At 47.6% G+C, this 20,596-nt stretch overlaps 1 protein-coding gene across 4 annotated transcripts in view; it reads left to right on the top strand.

The window, feature by feature from the left end:
• Window positions 1-20,596, top strand: part of dysf (dysferlin, limb girdle muscular dystrophy 2B (autosomal recessive)) — a 375,567-nt gene that overhangs the window by 35,200 nt on the left and 319,771 nt on the right. For all 4 annotated transcript variants that reach the window (XM_041186042.1, XM_041186052.1, XM_041186062.1 and 1 more), the window contains exons 2-3: window positions 4,423-4,478; window positions 6,506-6,597. In XM_041186042.1, the coding sequence (XP_041041976.1) occupies window positions 4,423-4,478; window positions 6,506-6,597 (148 nt within the window). The remainder of the gene's footprint in view (window positions 1-4,422; window positions 4,479-6,505; window positions 6,598-20,596) is intronic.

Below are 20,596 nucleotides of genomic sequence, written 5' to 3'. Positions count from 1 at the left end.
TGTGAAGGCAGGCTTCGTTCCCTCGGCTGTTCACTGGGGATGCAGGAAGTGGAGGAGGAGAGACAAAATCCTGCCCTGTGAAACTTTGCGTCCATATATAGAAGCCTGTGCTCCTGACACCTCCACTTAAAGTGGACAGGCCCTCGAAAATCAGATCGAACTGAACTTTTACAGAGAAAGGGGTGCTAAACGTTTTAGCAACCTTGCTCTGTAGTCTGATGTCGTTCTGGAAGGGGGCAGGGAGCCTCTGATGCTCCTGTTTACGATCAGGACCCTGTTCTGCTGAAATTGCACCCTTCACCTCTCTTCCATTTAAGCTTCTCCCACTCCGCACCCCCCCCACCCCCCACCCCCCACCACCTTCTCTCCTGAGGTCTCAGTTAAATAGCAGGAAGGCCGAAGCAATTGCCCTCTGTCTCCGCCACATCCTTAACTACTGCCTCCCACCCCTCTCTCACTGTCTGAGACTGACCCAGAACGAAGAAACAGTAAAAAAAAACCGGGAAATAAGAATACTGGCCCGAACTGGCTTTGTATACCTTAAAACGGAACACCAGTAAAAACTGGGGCGAAAGAATTCTGGTCCAAACTGTTTCTCCCTTCTGGAGACCCGGGCTCTTCATGACTTTGGTGTCTTATTTGATCCCATATCCTCTCCGTTACTCAGACCGTCTACTTCCACTGACTGTCGCCCGACTCTGCCCTGCCTCAGCTCATCTGCTGCTGAAGTCCTCATCCATGCTTCTGTCACCTCTAGGTGTCATTAACCCGGACCAAATCCTGTTTACCCCTCACCCAGAGCCAGTCAGCTGCGTTGATTGTGGGGTCACTTGGCTCTGTCTGTCGCAATGCTGCTTCTGCTGGGATCGAGGGCAGAGTGGTCTGGGTGGAACCCAACTAAGCATCAGTGAACAGGGTATTGCTCTGTAAGTGCTGCTTGATCGCACTGTCGACAACATCTCCCTTCATTTTACTGATGATCGAGATTAGACTGATGGGGCGGTAATTGGCCGGGTTGGATTTGTCCTGCTTTTTGTGTACAGGACATACCTGGGCAATTTTCCACATAGCCGGGTAGATGCCAGTGTTGTAGCTGTACTGGAACAGCTTGGGTAGGGGCGCAGCAAGTTCAGGAGTACAAGTCTTCAGTACTATTGCCGGAATGTTGTCAGGGCCCATAGCCTTTGCAATATCCAGTGCCTTCAGCTGTTTCTTGATATCACGTGGAGTGAATTGAATTGGCTAAAGACTGGCATCTGCGATGCTGGGGACCTCTGGAGGAGGCTGAGATGGATCATCCACTCGGCACTGCTGGCTGAAGGTGGCTGCAAATGCTTCAGCCTTATATTTCACACTGACATGTTGGGTTCTCCCGTCATTGAGGATGGGGACGTTTGTGAATGGATCGTTGTCTCCACAAGGCCTGTGTGATGGTCACTCCAACCAGCACTGTCATGCTAAGATGGACAGATACATCTGCGGCAGGCAGCTTGGTGAGGATGAGGTCAAGTGTGTTTTTCCCTCTTGCTGGTTCCCTCACCACCTGCTGCAGACCCAGTCTAGCAGCTATGTCCTTTAGGACTCGGCCAACTCGATCAGCAGTGGTGCAAGTGAGTCACTCTGATGATGAACATTGAAGTCCCCCATCCAGAGTACATTCTGCGTCCTTGCCATCCTCAGTGCTTCCTGCAAGTGGTGTCCAAGATGGAAGAGAACTCATTCATCAGCTGAGGGTGGACGGTACGTGGTAATCAGCAGGAGGTTTCCTTGCCCATGTTTGACCTGATGCCATGAGGCTTCATGGGACCCAGAGTCGATGTGGAGGACTCCCAGGGAAACTCCCTCCCGACCGTATACCACTGTGCCGCCACATCTGCTGGGCCTGTCCTGCCAATGAGTTAGAGCCATGCCTTTCAGGAGTGAAGTTAGGAAACACCCCTGCATATAAACGGTGGTAGAAGTTTGGAACCCTCTTCCGGAAAGGCAGTTGATGCTACAGGAATTGTCAGTATTGAATCTGAGATTGAAAGATTGCTGTTAATAGATTAAGGGATATGGGGCAAAAGTGAGTATATGAGTTATGTCACAGGTGAGCTGAGTTTTCATTAGCTGGTGGAACAGCCTGGAGGGTTACATGGCCTGCTCCTGTTCCTGTGCTGCCATATAGCAGGTAAGAAATGTAAACATGAGAAATAGGAGCGTGAGTAGGCCAAACAGATCAGTGAGACTACTCCTCTATTCAGTAAGATCATGGCTGACTTGCTATGTTAACTCCACTTTCCTGCCCTACTCATGTTCCCTCGGTGCCCAAATATCTACCAATTTCATTCTGGAATATACTTAATGACTGTGTCTCTCTGGGGTAGATAGTTCCAAAGATTTACAGCCCTCTGAGTGAAGAAATTTCACCTCATTTCAGTCCTAAGTGGCTGGCCTCTTATACAGAGACTATGACACTGCATTCTGCAGCCAAGAGAAACAGTTTCTCAGCACCAACCCTGCCAAGTCCTCAAAGAATTTTATACATTTCAATGAGACCATTTTTCATTCTGAATATGGAATCATAAAGCAGCGAAGGTGCATCAGGAGGCCATTTAGTCTGTTGTGTCCATGCTGGCTCCCGGCAAGAGCAGATATAGACCCAGTTCTACGCCATTTCCCCTTCATTTTCTTCTCATCGCCGGGATCAATCTAGTTAAGACTTCTGTACCTGAAGTTAATCCCTGCTTCATATAGCAGAGTGCTTTGGCCACAACAAGTTACACAGCTGGGAATGGGGGTTAGTGGTCAGGAACACAGTTGTGAATGGGGTTTAGTGGTCAGGAACACAGCTGGGAATGGGAGATAGTGATCAGGAACCTTGGAAAAGTGTCTCACGTTTTCTCTTCTTGCCTCTTGATTTTTGTGTTTTCCTTAACTGGCCACTCATCTCATTGTTATTTGAGGGAACATGCTATGAATAGCTTGGCACCTGCACTTGCCAACCAAAAACTGGCAACACTTGGCAGTATTTAGTTGACAGTGAAGCAGTTTAGGATTTCCCAAGGGTGTGTTCAAGTTATTCTGTTCGTCAGGTTTAAAATAAAAGTTGGTAAGGGCTGAAGGGTTCAGAGGAGATACGAGAGCAGGATGGATAAATGTGGAGGCAATTAGAATGGGAGGTGACTTGTGAGGAGCATAGAGACTTAAATGGACTAAGTGGGTTGAATGACCTGTTCCAGTTCTGTACATGCTGTGTAATAAATTGTAGAATGACACAACACTAAAGACCCTTCATGCCTGTGCTGGCTCTTTGAAAGAGCTCTCTGATTAATCCCACTCCTCATTCCCCATAGCCCTGCAAATCTCTCCTTTTCAAGTATTTATCCAATTCCTTTTTGAAAGTTCCTATTGAATCAGCTTCCACCTCCCTTTCAGCCAATGCATTCCAAATAGTTAAAACAATTCTGCTCAGCTCCCTTCTGGTTCTTTTGCCAATTATCTTAAATTTGTATCCTCTGGTTACCAGCCCTTCTGCCACTGGAAACAGTTTCCCCTCATTCACTCTATCAAATTCCCTCATGACTTTGAACAGTTCTATTAAATCTCCCCTTAACCGGTTTCTTTCAAAGAGGAACAGACCAATTTCCCCATTTGCTCTATGTAACTGAAGCCTCTGACTCTGGGTCAGATAATGCACAATGAGGTTTGACTGAGAGCCCAGACATTCATTACTCTTGTTGAAACAGCTGCACCCCAGGGAAAACATTGCTTGAATGACAGGCCTGGCTTGTTGATCTATTCTGATTTACACAAGGTAAGGCGGTTAATGATGCTTGCAGTTTTTGCTATTGAGACTTTAAAAGGTCTGGATGATTGACACTTTTATTGGGCTGTAGTGAAAGGAGCTTTTTTGAATAAGTGGAAAGTTATGAATGAATGACTTTTTAAAAGCTCTTTTCATATATCCTATTGTGACTAAATAGTTCGTTGGTTCTGTATAGAGTACATGGTGGGTAAATGGGCATGTAAGTCTGCCATTGGGGGTGTGAGGGGCCATGGAGGCATGGGTAGCTGTGGGGTATGAAGTGGCAAGGGGAGTATGTGGGGGGTGAGTGGGTGTCAAGGGTTAGGGCTAGTGGGCTGTTGTTCTTTGTTTTTGCTGTCATTATAATGAATTCCCGCAGCACCAAGGTGGGTCTTATAAACAGCTCGGCTCATCACCCAGCAACCCACTGTGGTTGCCTCTGAACTCTTCCTGGGGGCGTAGGGCCCCGATTCCTGTTCACACCCGTGCCCTCTGCAGGCACCTTCTCCCGAGGTGGGCCGGCCAAGCCAGGAAATTCCCCAGCTCCTGCTACCCGTCTCCTCGGAGAGGAACATCCATCTCCTTCCTCTTGCCTCCCTGTGCGGCAGCTGACGGACTCTTGCTTTTCATTTCAGGTGTAAAGAAGAAGACCAAAGTGATCAAGAACAATTTGAACCCTGTCTGGAATGAGGTGAGAAGCTTGTAAAATGTTCAGCCCACCCGCGAGCTTATTGATGACGTTGAGCAGGCCACAGTCATAGAATCCTCGAATGATATCGAGCGGAAGGAGATCCATTGGCCTGTTGTGCCAGTGCTCGTCCCCACCCCATTGCTATTGAATGTGCTCCCTCCAGCCTTTCATATCACAGAAACTCACTGCAGTAAAAAATAATCCTGCCTGTTTGCCCATGGGGTTTTTTTGCCAATTATCCTGAGAAACACATTTTAAGATAACTGCATTTTAAGAGCATTAGGCTCTGATTCTTTTCTTATTCTCTCATGGGGTGTGGATGTGCCAGCGACCGGCTAGGCCAGATTTGTTACCCATCCCTAATTGCCCTTGAACTGAGTGTCTTGCTAGGCCATTGCCGAGGGACAGTTAAGAGTCGACCACATTGCTGTGGGTCTGGAGTCACGTGTAGGTCAGACCAAGCAGGGAGGGCAGATTTCATTCCCTAAGGGGCATTAGTGAACTAAACGGGTTGATGATAGTTTCATGGTCGCCATTGCTGAGACTAGCCTTCAATTCCAGACCAACGAAGAAATTAGCTTAGAGAGCCGGCCCTTAGTATCAGAGGATAAAAATTGGGAAGACAAGCACCTCTGCCTTCAAAGGAAGTGCATAATAGGATGCTTTATAAGACCTACCTATCTTAGCCTTGAATACACTCAACATTATTTGCTCATGGGATGTGGGCTTCACTGGCTGGGCCAGTACTTATTGCCTATCCCTAATTGCTCTTGAGAAGGTGGTGGTGAGCCGCCTTATAGACTCATAGACATTTACAGCACAGAAGGAGGCCATTCGGCTCATCATGTCCGTGCCAGTCAACAAAGACCTGACTACACTAATCACCTGGACGGGAACTTCCAGCTGGTGGTGTTCCCATGTACCTGCTGCCCTTGTCCTTTTAGTTGGATAACAGCAAATCGCAGGTTTGGAAGGTGCTGTTGAAAGAGGCTTGGTGAGTGGCTGCAGTGCATCTTGTAGACGGTACACACCCCGGCTACTGTGTGTCGGTGGTGGAGGGAGTGAACGTTGAAGGTGATGGATGGGGTGCCAGTCATGCGGGCTTCTGTTGATCTGGAGATGGTTATGCTGCCATTGAGCCAAGTCTTGGTCCTGCAGCGTTGTTAATCCATCACTGCTCCAGTATTGCTAAAAAAAGAGACATGTCGAAGCTTTCCATCTTGCACTCATCAGGACACTCTGCAAAAATACCAATAAAGGGCAAAACAACAATTTATACTTGTGCAATTTATTTATAAATTGTTGTTTTCCCCTTATACTGGTATTCTTACGAAGTGTCCTGACGAGTGCAAGACAAAAAGCCTCAACATGTCTCTTTTTTCAGCAATACTCAAGTTTGGTACTACCAAACAACTGCCTGTCACTACTCCTTTGGATACGGACGGAACTGCAGCATCAATCCCCCAGGAGTTGACTACACAGGGGATCTTGCCAAGTCAGCAATTCAGGTGTCAACTGTGGTTAGGGTGCGCCTGCCTCTGTGTCCTAACCCAGAGCCTTCAGCACATAATCCAAGCTGACGCTCCCAGTGCAGTACTGAGGGAGCGATACTTGGTTTGAGGTGCTGACCTTTGGAAAAAGGCATTAAACCGAGTCACTGTCTACCCTCTCATGTGGGCATAAAAGATCCCGTTGCTGCTATTGGGAAGAAGAATAGGCCGACCAGTGTTCTGACCAGTATTAATTTGTCAATCAACATCACTAAAACAGGTTATCCGATAGTTGTCACCTGGCTGTTTGTGGGGTTCTGCAATTTAGATTTCACATTTCTGACATTACAACAGTTGACTGCACTTTAAAAGTACTTCATTGGCTGTGAAGAGCTTTGGGATACCCTGAGGTTGTGAAAGGCGCTATAGGAATGCAGGCCCTTGGCCACTTTGAGCCTTCTTATGCCGCCTCTGTTTGGGATTCTGGCTGTAACCGCATGATGCCCGGTGCTAACCCCTGCTGATCCTTGCACACAGGGCTTTGAGTGGGATTTGAAAGGAACGCCGCTGGATGCGAACTCCGAGATCCACATTGTCGTCAAGGACCATGAAACCATGGGCAGGAACAGGTAGGGTGTCCACGTTGACTGTCAAAACCCGTCTCGGAATGTCGAAGGTTGGCAGGGGATTTCCGGTCCCATCTTAAAGGGACTTGCGGCGGGAGATTCAGCGGCCCAGCCAAAGGCCCGATGTCTTTCGGCGGTGTTGGAGAATCCTGGTCGGTGGCATTGGGGGAGGGGAGGGGGGACGGGGGGGGGGGGGGGCGGGGGGTGGGGGGGGGTGGGGGGTGTGTAAAATCCTGCCCTTTATGTATTAGTTTGCATGCAATGTGCCACAAAAAATTTTTGGAATTCAGTCTTGGGATGTGGGTTTCGCTGGCGAGGCCCACGTTTATTGTCCGTCACCAGGTTCCCCTTGCGAAGGTGGTGGTGGTGGTGGTGGACCTTCAGCTTGAAGTGTTGCAGTCCACCCGGTGTATGTACACACGCAGTGTTTTAGGTTGGGGGGTTTGGGGGGGGGTGGATTTCCAGGATGTTGACCCAGTGATGGTGAAGGAACAGCGATATATTTCCAAGTCAGGTTGGCGTGTGACTTGGTGGGGGACTTGCGGGTGAAGGCATTTCCATCCACTTGCTCCACTGACGCATTTCCGATGTCACAACAGTGACTACCCTTCAAAAGTACTCCACTGCTTGTAAAGCGTTTTGGGATGTCAGTAGTGAAAGGTGTGGTAGGAATGGAAAACTTTCTTTTTCTGTTTCTGTATAAAATGTGATAGAATTGACAGCAAAGAAATAGGCCACTGGGGCTAGTGAGTCTGTGCTGGTGTTTATGGATCATACAAATCTCCTCCCATTCCATCTTAAGACCATAAGACATAGGAGCAAAAATTAGGCCATTCGGCCAATCGAGTCTGCTCCGCCATTCAATCATGGCTGATAAGCTTCTCAACCCCATTCTCCCGCCTTCTCCCCGTCTTCTCAATCTTTCAGCATATTTTTCTATTCTCTCTCCACTCCTGTGCTCATCTCGCTGTCTTTGGAAAGCATTGAAGCCATTTGTCTCCACTGCTTCCTCTGGTAGCTCATAGATTCTATGCAAGGCTGTGCCGAGTTGATCGATTGGCTTTCCTCAGCTCTGTATTGTATTTGTATTCTTCAGTTATGGTGAAGAAAGAAGGGAAAGGACCATAGAGTAGAACAGCACAGAAGGAGGCCATTTGGTCCATCGAGCCTGCTATGCGTCTTTCGAAGTGCAATTAGTTAGCCTCCTCCGGAGGTCCCCAGCATCACAGGTGTCAGTCTTCAGCCAATTCGGTTCACTCCACATGATATCAAGAAACGGCTGAAGGCACTGGATACTGCAAAGGCTATGGGCCCTGACAACCTTCTGGCAATAGTACTGAAGACTTGTGCTCCAGAACTTGCCGCACCCCTTGCCAAGCTTTTCCAATACAGCCACAACACTACCTGGCATCTACCTGGCACTGTGGGTGTACCTACACCACATGGACTGCAGCGGTTCATGAAGGCAGCTCACCACCACCTTCTCAAGGGTTACTAAGCATAGGCAACAAATGCTGGCCCAGCCAGCATCCTGTAAATGAATTAAAAAAAAACACTCCTTTCCAATATCTCTGCAATATTGTCTCCTTAGGAAGTTATCCAATTCCCTTTTGAAATAGACTGTTAAATCTGTTTCCAATGCCCTATCAGGCAGTGCATTCCAAATGCTAACCACTTGTGTAAAAAGGTTTTTCATCATGTTGGTTCTGGCTGTTTTGCCAATCTATGCCCTCTGGTTATCGACCCACCAGCCATTAGAAGCAATTCATCTAGCTATCCGAACCCGAACCTATCTTTACTCTACCTGAACCTTTTGTGATTTTGGACACCTCTAAGAAATCTTCTCTTAGCTTTCTCTGCTCCAAGGATAAGAAGCCTATCCTATCCAGTCTGCACATACAATGTTAGTCCCCTCATCATTGGAAAGACCTTGTGCCTTTTCTTTCCAGAAAGAGAGGCTGTGCTTGATATTAGACGTAAAGTTGGTGCTGGCTTTGGCAGTACTGTGTGAAATGTAGAATGCTAAGATAGAGATACTTCAAGACACAACATGCTGAAGCTGCTGAGAATCTGTACAAGTTCAGACTGACTGAGGACTGAATACAAATTGCATGGTTTGCCACTGATTAAGACTCCTCAGGTGTGTTTGTTGGGATTTTGGCTGCAGGAGGCTGACTGCACTAATATAATTGATGCGCTTTTATCACAGATCCTCAATACAGTGAAACCACATTAAAGAGTCTAATACTGAGAAACGTACCACACGCACTCTCATTCTCGAACCCACCCTAACAACAGGTAAACTGTAAGCGATGTGGACACCTCCACTCAGATCATATTGCAATAATGTCTGTCTCCATAGTGCCTTCTCCACCAGCGCATACGATCTATTTCTGCAAAACCCCCTCAGTGTAACATGTCCTCAACTTAAAACCACCTCTGGTTTATTTGATCTATGAAGATCAAAAATATACAGAAAGGTAATCACAGACGGAATATGCCATACACAAGAGGTGTTTATGCTAGAGTGTGTTATCAAAAAGGGGGTTATTAAATTGGGAGTGTTTGATGGGGAACAGTGCAGAGGAAGCTTTACTCTGGGTGGAATTGTCCTGTCCTGTTGTCATAGCAGACAGGGTGGGGGGGTAGAATTCAGCATGAAGGGCAGAAATCGGTTTCACACCAGCGTGAAATCATAAAGGGATCATGCGATGGTGTCCGCCATGGCGGAACGTGAAATCCCGCTGGAGGTCGGCGTGAACCTGATTTGCTTCCCGCTAATGGGAATTAATGGAAGCGACCCCCACCACCACACGCCCCCCACCCCCCACCCCCCCCCACCCCCCACAATCAACCCCCCCCCCCCCCCCACCCCACGCCTGATTTACCCACATCCGGACAAGCATGACATGCAGAAATCGGGATTCACCTTTCAGGCCTTGCTCAGATCGCGGACATGCGAGGAGAAGAGAGTGCTGGAGCCCTCCAGCCACTGGACCCTGGGGGAACATGTGCATCACATGCTGGGTGGATCCTCATGCACATGGCACCACCGTGAAGCAGCTCTTGGAAGGCAGGAGGTCTCCGTTGATGCTTCGGGCCTGCTTCGGAACATCACAGGCTTGGCCATGGGCTGCTATGGGTGATTGGCAAAGGGCAGAGGAGAGGCTGGTCTAAGAGTGAGTGGGAGAGGAAGGTGTAGCAGTGGAGTGAGATTGTCAGAGAGGGCCAAAGTTGTCAGGTGGACGGGGGGGTGGGGGGGTGGTGGCGGGTGAGGTTAGGTCTTGGGGAGGCGTGAGCTTGTGGGGTTGTGTCCAAGGGCAGGAGGGAGTTCAGAGAGGGGGAGGTGGCTGGGTGGAGAAGGGAGATCAGAGAGGGGAAGGTGTATGGGGGTGGAGGAGGGAGTTCGGAGAGGGGAAGGTGTCTGGGGGCAGTAGGGAGTTCAGAGAGGGGAAGGTGTATGGGGGCAGTAGGGAGTTCAGAGAGGGGAAGGTGTCTGGGGGCAGTAGGGAGTTCAGAGAGGGGAAGGTGTCTGGGGGCAGTAGGGAGTTCAGAGAGGGGAAGATGTCTGGGGGCAGGAGGGAGTTTGAAGAGGGGAAGGTGTCCAGGGGCAGGAGGGAGTAAAGTTGGAGGAGGGAGTAAGGGGGGCAATGTCCAGGTGAATGTGTAAGGGAGGGCTCTATGGAGTCAATGACTGGCTGCTGGGGAGATCTAGGTCCCACCGCAGTGTCTGTCTCTGCGCTGGTGGAGGGTGTGGGTAAGGCTGTGATGGATCTTCCAGGCTGCTTATTTCCAGCTCTTCAATGGAGGAGGTGTCCTCTTGGCTGGAGGTGAGGACCTGGATGGAGCTGAGGGACTGGCTGGCTGAGGGCGTCGGTCACTTGGCAGAGCTCCCTGTGAACCAAAGTAGAGATAGTTAGTGCCTGGCAGCAGAGTCAGAAACAGGAGAGACAGACTCACAGTTACATTGAGAGAGGGATGATGTGGTGCAGGATCCTCACGAGGGTGTTCACCGCTGACTTCACCGTCACCACAGGCACGGTCCACACCCTCACCAGTCAGCGCAATGACACACTCCTCAAAGTGAGTGAGGGGCCTAATGTGGGCCACTCCACCCCCTGGTCTGGGACCTCTCCCTGCTGATGTGAGCCAGCTTCTCCTGCATGAAAACAGATGGAGAGAGTGTGAGCAGGACACATGGCACTGAGGGGAATGTTTGTGTAGTGAGCGGAGACATGGGCAGGATGGGTACCCGAACTCCAGACGTTATGAGCCTGGTGGAGATGTGAGGGTGTGAGTGAGTGAGAGTTAGTGGTGTTGTATCTTGAGGTGTGAGATCCCTGTGGGTGTGTGATGGGTTTGTGAGTGTGTGAGTTGAGAGTGTTGAGGTGGTTGACTTACCCTGGCGGAACAGGTGAGAGCGCTCATCTTCTTCTTGCACTGATGGCTGACCTCTTCTTTGCTCCTGTGGCACTGACCACCGCTGCCAACGCCTCCCTGGCTGGATTGGTGACTCTGGTGGACCTCCTGCAGCCAGAGCAGGGGTAGTGACATTGTGGTGACCTTCCACTGCATCCAGCAGGCACCTCAGAGAGACATCACTAAATTTGGGGGCTGCCTTCTTCCTGGCTCTTGGGGTCGTCTGTCGCCTGGGGCAGTCCTGGTCTGTAGACATGGAGTAGCTGCGCTCTGATGCGCTTTAAATGTGGCGCCCAGAGTGAGGAAGCGCTGAGGTGACGGTGTGGCGGGTAAATCCGAATCTGCGATCCAGCGGGTTTCCCGTGAGTGCATTATTAATGAGGCAGGACACACTGGGAAACCCAGCATTGCAGCTGTCATGCCTGCTGCTGTACTTAGTGCAAACCTGGGACAACTCTGCCCTCTGTATCTAAACCTGTACCTGTCCTGGGAGTGTTTGATGGGGACAGTGTAGAGGGAGCTTTACTCTGTATCTAACCCCATGCTGTACCTGTCCTGGGAGTGTTTGATGGGGACAGTGTAGAGTGAGCTTTACTCTGTATCTAACCCCATGCTGTACCTGTCCTGGGAGTGTTTGATGGGGACAGTGTAGAGGGAGCTTTACTCTGTATCTAACCCCGTGCTGTACCTGTCCTGGGAGTGTTTGATGGGGACAGTGTAGAGGGAGCTTTACTCTGTATCTAACCCCGTGCTGTACCTGCCCTGGGAGTGTTTGATGGGGACAGTGTAGAGGGAGCTTTACTCTGTATCTAACCCCGTGCTGTACCTGTCCTGGGAGTGTTTGATGGGACAGTGTAGAGGCAGCTTTACTCTGTATCTAACCCCGTGCTGTACCTGTCCTGGGAGTGTTTGATGGGGACAGTGTAGAGGGAGATTTACTCTGCATCTAACCCCGTGCTGTACCTCTCCTGGGAGTGTTTGATGGGGACAGTGTAGAGAGAGGGTTACTCTGTATCTAACCCCGTGCTGTACCTGTCCTGGGTGTGTTTGATGGGGACGGTGTAGGGGGAGCTTTACTCTGTATCTAACCCCGTGCTGTACCTGCCCTGGGAGTGTTTGATGGGGACGGTGTAGAGGGAGATTTACTCTGTATCCAACCCTGTGCTGTACCTGTCCTGGGAGTGTTTGATGGGGACAGTGTAGAGGGAGCTTTACTCTGTATCTAACCCTGTGCTGTAACTGTCCTGGGAGTGTTTGATGGGGACAGTGTAGAGGGAGATTTACTCTGTATCTAACCCCGTGCTGTACCTGTCCTGGGAGTGTTTGATGGGGTCAGTGTTGAGGGAGCTTTACTCTGTATCTAACCCTGTGCTGTAACTGTCCTGGGAGTGTTTGATGGGGACGGTGTAGAGGGAGCTTTACTCTGTATCTAACCCCGTGCTGTACCTCTCCTGGGAGTGTTTGATGGGGACGGTGTAGAGAGAGCTTTACTCTGTATCTAACCCTGTGCTGTAACTGTCCTGGGAGTGTTTGATGGGGACGGTGTAGAGGGAGCTTTACTCTGCATCTAATCCCGTGCTGTACCTGTCCTGGGAGTGTTTGATGGGGACGGTGTAGAGGGAGCTTTACTCTGCATCTAATCCCGTGCTGTACCTGTCCTGGGAGTGTTTGATGGGGACAGTGTAGAGGGAGCTTTACTCTGTATCTAACCCTGTGCTGTACCTGTCCTGGGAGTGTTTGATGGGGACGGTGTAGAGGGAGCTTTACTCTGCATCTAATCCCGTGCTGTACCTGTCCTGTGGGTATTTGATGGGGACAGTGTAGAGGGAGCTTCAGTCTGTATCTAACCTGTGCTGTACCTGTCCTGGGGCTGTTTAACTGTTTAAGTTGGGTAAGTATTTTAATTCTCCAACAGTCAACTGGAAAGCAGCAACGTATGCCAGAATAAACAGATAATTGAAGGAAGCCCTGAAGCTAAGGAGAAGTTCTGATTGGCCAGGCCCTAAAGTCTAAACTTCTTGTGACTTGTTTCATTCATCAACTGTGCAGTGTCTGATTCCTTCCTGTTGTGCACTGTCCGAGGGTTCTAAGGCAGGAAGAGAACTTCCTCTCAGACGGGTTTGATGACGAAACTCCGGTCCTGAACAAATGGAATCTGGTCTCTGATCTATGTGCTGGTTCATAAATTATCTTCTGTGTATAAACATCATTGTCTGATCATGATTGTGTGAGGGAAAGCAGAATCTTTACTTTATGTCTTTAGCAAAGGGAAATATGAAATACTAAGCAATTCTTTCTCTTCTCCTCTCCTGAAAGCCTAGCTGAATACCAGAATGTGCAGGGGGGGAACTGGAAAATGGAGGAATAGAGGCAATGGAAGTAGATTAGCAGCTAACATCAAGGCTCATCAACTACTTTAGTTCTGTCCCCACGGAGGAAGACACAAATAAGTTCCCAGAAATACTAGGGAGTCCAGTGAGAAGGAAGAGTGGAAGGAAATTAGTATTAATAAAAAAACAGTGCTTAGGAAAAGAATGGGACTGAAAGCCGATAAATCCCTAGGGCCCGATAATCTACATCCCCGGGTACTGAAGGAAATGGCCATGGAAATAAATGCATTGATTGTCATCTTCCAAAATTCTGTAGATTCTGGAACAGTCCTGGCAAACTGGAGGGTAGTAAATGTAACAACACTATTGAAAAAAGGAGGGAGGGAGAAAACAGCAAATTACAGACCGGTTAGCCTAACATCAGTGGTAGGGAAAATGCTGGCGTCTATTATAAAGGATGTGATAACGGGACACTTAGAAAATATCAATGGGATTAGACAAAGTCAACATGGATTTATGAAAGGGAAATCATGTTTGACAAACCTACTGGAGTTTTTTGAGGATGTGACTAGTGGAATAGATAAGGGAGAACCAGTGGATGTGGTGTATTTGGATTTTCAGAAACCTTTTGATAAAGTCTCACATAAGAGGTTAGTGTATAAAATTAAAGGACAAAGAAAAGTACAGCACAGGAACAGGCCCTTCGGCCCTCCAAGCCTGCGCCGATCATATTGCCCGTCAACTAAAACATTTTGCACTTCCAGGGTCTGTATCCTTCTATTCCCATCCTATTCACGTATTTGTCAAGCTGCCTCTTAAACACCACTATCGTACCTGCTTCCACCACCTCCTCTGGCAGCGAATTCCAGACACTCACTGCCCTCTGCATAAAAAAACTTGCCCTGCGCATCTCCTCTAAAGTTTTCTCCTCTCACCTTAAATCTATGTCCCCTAGTAATTGTCTCTTCCACCCTGGGAAAAAGCTTCTGACTATCTACTCTGTCCATGCCACTCATAATTTTGTAAACTTCTATCAAGTTGCCCCTCAATCTCAGTCACTCTAGTGAGAACAATCCATGTTTCTCCGAACTCTCCTCATAGCTAATAACCTCCAGACTAGGCAGCATCCTGGTAAACCTCCTCTGCACCCTCAGCAACGCCTCCATATCCTTCTGGTAATGTGGTGACCAGAATTGCACGCAGTATTCCAAGTGTGGCCTAACCAAGATTCTATACAGCTGCAGCATGACTTCCCAGCTTTTATACTCCATACCCCTGCCAATGAAGGCAAGCATGCCATATGCCTTCCTGACTACCTTATCCACCTGCGTTGCCACTTTCAGTGACCTATGGACCTGTACACCCAGATCCCTCTGCCCATCGATGCGCTTAAGGGTTCTGTCATTTACTTTATAATTCCTACCTGTATTAGACCTTCCAAAATGCATTACCTCGCATTTGTCCGGATTAAACTCCATCTGCCATTTCTCTGCCCAAGTCTCCAACCGATCTATATCCTGTTGTATCCTTTGACAATCCTCTTCACTATATCTGGAACTCCTCCAACCTTAGTGTCGTCTGCAAACTTATTAATTAGCCCAGTTACATTTTCGTCCAAATCATTTATCACAAACAGCAAAGGTCCCAGCACTGATCCCTGCAGAAAACCACTAGTCACAGCTCTCCATTCAGAAAAGCACCCTTCCATTGCTACCCTCTTTTTCCATGACCAAGCTAATTCTGTATCCATCCTGTTAGCTCACCTCTGATCCCGTGCGACTTTACCTTCTGTACCAGTCTGCCATGAGGGACCTTGTCAAAGGCCTTACTGAAATCCATGTAGATAACATCCACTGCCCTTCCATCGTCGATCATCTTTGTCACTTCCTCGAAAAACTCGATCAAGTTGGTGAGACACGACCTCCCCTTCACAAAACCATGCTGCCACTCACTAATACGCCCATTTGCTTCCAAATGGTAGTAAATCCTGTCACGAAGAATCTTCTCCAATAATTTCCCTACCACTGACGTAAGGCTCACTGGCCTGTAATTTCCTGGATTATCCCTGCTACTCTTCTTAAACAATGGAACAACTTTGGCCATTCTCCAGTCCTCTGGGACCTCACCCGTAGCCAGTGAGGATACAAAGATTTCTGTCAAGGCCCCAGCAATCTCCTCCCTTGCCTCCCTCAGTACTCTGGGGTAGATCCAATCTGGCCCTGGGGACTTATCCACCTTAATATTCTTCAAGACGCCTAACACCTCCTCTTTTTTGATCTCAATAGACAATCAAAGCGCTTGGGATTTGGAGTAATATATTGTCATGGTCTGAGAATTGGTTAGCAAGCAGGAAACAGAGATTGAAACTTTGCGTCAGTCTTCACGGTGGAAGACACGAGTAACATCCGCAAAATTCAAGAGAGTCGGGGGGCAGAGGTGAGTATGGCGGCCATTGTCAAGGAGAAGGTGTTAGGAAAACTGAAAGGTCTGAAAGTGGATAAATTACCTGGACCAGATGGATTACACACCAGAGTTCTGAAGGAGATAGCTGAAGACATAATGGAGGTGTTAGTGGTGATCTTTCAGGAATCACTGGAGTCAATGAGGGTCCCAGAGGACTGGAAAATTGCTATTGTAACCCCCCTGTTTAAGAAGGGAGTGAGGCAAAAGACAGGAAATTACAGGCCGATTAGCCTGACCTCGGTCGTAGGTAAGATTTTAGAGTCCATTATTAAGGATGAGATTTCAGAATACTTGGAAGTGCATGGTAAAATAGGGCAAAGTCAGCATGGTTTCATCAAGGGGAGGTCATGTCTGACAAATCTGTTAGAATTCTGTGAGGAGTTAATGAACAGGATAGACAAAGGAGAGCCAATGGATGTTATCTACTTGGACTTCCAGAAGGCCTTTGACCAGGTGCCGCACAGGAGGCTGCTCAGTAAGATAAGAGCCCATGGTGTTAGAGGCAAGGTACTAGCATGGATAGAAGATTGGCTGTCTGGCAGGAGGCAGAGAGTGGGGATAAGGGGGTCCTTCTCAGGATGGCGGCCGGTGAATAGTGGAGTTCCACAGGGGTCAGTGTTGGGACCACAACTTTTCACTTTATACATTAATGATCCAGATGAAGGAACTGAGGGCATCCTGGCTAAGTTTGCAGATGATACAAAGATAGGTGGAGGGACAGGTAGTATTGAGGAGGTGGGGAGGCTGCAGAAGGATTTGGACAGGTTATGAGAATGGGAAAAGAAGTGGCAGATGGAATACAATGTGGGGAAGTGTGAGGTCATGCACTTTGGTAGGAAGAATAGAGGCATAGACTATCTTCTAAATGGGGAGAGATTTCAGAAATTTGGAGTGTAAAGGGAGTTGGGAGTCCTAGTCCATGATTCCCTTAAGGTTAACTTGCAGCTTGAGTCAGTAGTTAGGAAGGCAAATACAATGTTGGCATTTATTTCAAGAGGACTAGAATATAAAAGCAGGGATGTGCTGCTGAGGCTTTATAAGGCTCTGGTCAGACCACATTTAGAATATTGTGAGCAATTTTGGGCCCCGTATCTCAGGAAGGATGTGCTGGCCCTGGAGAGGGTCCAGAGGAGATTCACGAGAATGATCCCAGGAATGAAAGGCTTAACATATGAGGAACGTTTGAGGACTCTGGGTCTATACTCGATGGAGTTTAGAAGGGTGAGGGGCGATCTGATTGAAACTTACAGAATACTGAAAGGCCTGGATAGAGTGGACGTGGGGAAGATGTTTCCATTAGTAGGAGAGACTAGGATCCGAGGGCACAGCCTCAGAGTAAAGGGAAGACCTTTTAGAACAGAGATGAGGAGAAACTTCTTTAGCCAGAGAGTGGTGAGTCTATGGAATTCATTGCCACAGAAGGCTGTGGAGGCCAGGTCACTGAGTGTATTTAAGACCGAGATAGATAAGTTCTGGATTGGTAAGGGGATCAAAGGTTACAGGGAGAAGGCGGGAGAATGGGGTTGAGAAACTTATCAGCCATGATTGAATAGCGGAGCATACTCGATGGGCCGAATGGCCTAAATTCTGCTCCTATGCCGTATGGTCTTATGGATTGTCATATGCGGAGAGATTGGACCGACTAGGCCTGTATTCATTGGAGTTTAGAAGAATGAGAGGAGATCTCATTAAAACATATAAAATTCTGACAGGGATGGACAGACTGGATGCAGGGATGACATTTCCTCTGGTTTGGGGGGTGGGGGGGGCATCTAGAACAAGGGGTCACAGTCTCAGGATACAGACTGGCCATTTAGGATTGAGATGAGGAGAAACCCCTTCACTCAGAGGGTGGTGAAGCTGTGGAATTCTCTACCACAGAGGCTGTGGAGGCCAAGTCACTGAATATATTTAAGGAAGAACTAGATAGATTTCTGGACTCTAAAGGCGTCAAGAGGTATGGGGAGAGCATGGGAGTACGGCATTGAGATGGAGGATCAGCCATGATCATAATGAATGACGGAGCAGGCTTGAAGGGCTGAGTAACCTACTCTTGTTCCTAGTTTCTATGTTTCTCAGAAAACATTTTGATAAGCATACAAATAGCAACAAGGTAGTTGTGGATGTGGTGGCGTAGTGGTATTGTCACTGAACTAGTAATCCAGAGACCCAGGGTAATGTTCCGGGGACCTGGGTTTGAATCCCACCATGGCAGATAGTGAGATTCAAATTCAATAAAAATCTGGAATTAAAAGTTTAATGATGACCATTGCTGATTATCATACAAAACCTGACTGGCCCACTTAATGCCCTTCAGGGAAGGAAATCTGTTGTCCTTACCTGGTCTGGCCTACATGTGATTCCAGACCCTCAGCAATGTGGTTGGTACTTAAATGTCCTCTGAATGAGGGCAATTAGGGATGGCCTAGCCAGTAATACCCACATCCTGTGAACGAATCAAAGGAAGGGTGAGGCTAATTAGGGACCAAAGATGATTCTTGCAAGGAGACACAAGTTGAAACGCTAAACCTACGCACTAGGAGCAGGAGTAGGCCCCTCGAGCCTGCTCCGCCATTCAATAAGATCATGGCTGATCTGAATGTAAACTCAACTCCACATTCCTACCTACCCCCAATAACCTTTCACCCCCTTGTTAATCAAGAATATATCTAGCCACGCCTTAAAAATATTCAAAGACTCTGCTTCCACCGTCTTTTGAGGAAGAGAGTTCCAAAGACTCATGACCCTCATCTCTACCTTCAATGGGTGACCCCTTATTTTTAAACAGTGACCCCTAGTTCTAGATTCTCCCACAAGAGGAAACTTCGTCTCCACATCCAGCATGTCAAGACCCCTCAGGATCTTATATACTTCAATCAAATTGCCTCCTAATCTTCTAAACTCGTCGATACAAGCCAACCTTTCCACATAAGTAAACCCCGTCCATTCCTAGTATTAGCCCAGTAAAGCTTCTCTGAACTGCTTCTAATTGCAGTTAGAATTGATAACATTCTATTAGATTTCCTAATGATTTGCTGTACCTGCATACTAAGCTTTTGCAATTCATACTATAGGACACCCAGGTCCCTCTGCAATTACTTAAATGACTATCTTACATGTGCCTTCAGTGGCTGCCAATGTCACAATAAAGGAAGAGATAATAAGAGAAATTGAACAGGGTAAAAAGAGTTAAAGGAGTGGTACTTAAAAAGCTGGCCAGAAAAATGTTGGAAAGTCACTGGTCTGGATAGGATGCATCCGAATATACTGAGGGCGGAAATGACAGTGGCACTTGACTTCCAGTCCTCCCTATAGATGTGAGTGGTGCTAGGGGATTGGGAGATTACAAATGTTACACAGTTATAGGAAAAACAGGCTGAGGTATAAACCCACCCACTATAGACCAGTCAGCTTAATGTCGGTGGTGGGGACAGTGTCAGCAATAATAATCCCAAGACCAAATTAATTTCTTGGAAAAATATTGGTTAATAAGTGGCAATGAACACAGATTTGTTAAAGTTAAATAAGGTTTGACTAACCTGATTGAGATTTTTGAAATAAGGAAAGGGCTGATGAGAGTGGTGCAGTTGATGTTGTGTACATGGGCTTTCAAAAGACATTTGACAAAGTCTCACATAATAGAAACAGAAATACCTGGAAAAACTCAGCAGATCTGGCAGCATCGGCGGAGTCCTCGAAACGTCAACTGTGCTCTCCTCCGCCAATGCTGCCAGACCTGCTGAGTTTTTCCAGGTATTTCTGTTTCTGTTTCTGATTTGGATTTCCAGCATCTGCAGTTCTTTGCTTTTATCTCACCTAATAGACTTGTTGACAAAGTTAAAGTCTATTATGGGATTAAAGAGGCAGTGATTACCCGGATATAAAGTTGGCTAACAGATAGAAAGCATGAGCAATGGTGAATTTTGTTTATAGATTGAAGGGAGGGACACTCTGGTGTCTCACAGGGGTCAATATGAGGACCAGTGCTCTTTTTGATATATATTAATGAGCTGGACTGGCATAATTTCAGAATTTTTAGATGAAACAATACACAAATATGTATTCAATTGTGAGGGGGATAGTGACAGACTACAGAATGACAGGGACTGATGGAATGAGCAGGTGTAACAACATAGCAAAGTGTGAAGTGATACATTTTGGTTTGAAGAATGAGGAGAGGCAATAGATTTTAAAGCGGGTGCAGGAAGAGAGAGATCTGAAAGTTTATCTAAGTGAGTTTTTGAAGTTACTAGATAAGGAAATAAGTTATGATAAACCTTTAGAAATTGCTGGTTAGGCCCCGGATGGGTTACTACATCCAATTCTAGGCGCTATTACACATTAACAAGGGTGTCGATGCCTTGGAGAGGGCGCAGGGAGGGTTTACTGAAATGGTAACAAGGAAAGTAAAGTCATCTTTTTATGGCACAGAAGGAGGCCATTCGGCCCACCGAGTCCATGTCAGTTCCCCGGTGCATAATCCAGTCAGTCCCATTCCCCTGCTCTATCCCCATAGCCCTGCTAGTTTATTTCCTTCGAATGCCCATCCAGTTCCCTTTTGAAATCATTGATTGCTTCTGTTACCAGCACCCTTCTAGGCAGCAAGTTCCAAGTCATCCTCACATGCTGTAACTTAGCTCACACTCCCCCTGTATCGCTTGCTCAAAGTCTTAAACCCGTGTCCCCTGGATCTTGTGCCATTAGCTGATGGGAAGAGTTTCTTTCTAGTCCATCTTATCTAAGCCTGCCACACGTCCATCAAATCTCCCTTCAACCCCCTTTGCTGCAAG

Source organism: Carcharodon carcharias, chromosome 1, assembly GCF_017639515.1.
Source record: "Carcharodon carcharias isolate sCarCar2 chromosome 1, sCarCar2.pri, whole genome shotgun sequence".
Lineage (NCBI taxonomy): Eukaryota > Metazoa > Chordata > Chondrichthyes > Lamniformes > Lamnidae > Carcharodon > Carcharodon carcharias.
The sequence above is the reverse complement of the archived record's forward strand: the minus strand, read 5'-3'. Positions and strand labels throughout refer to the sequence as shown.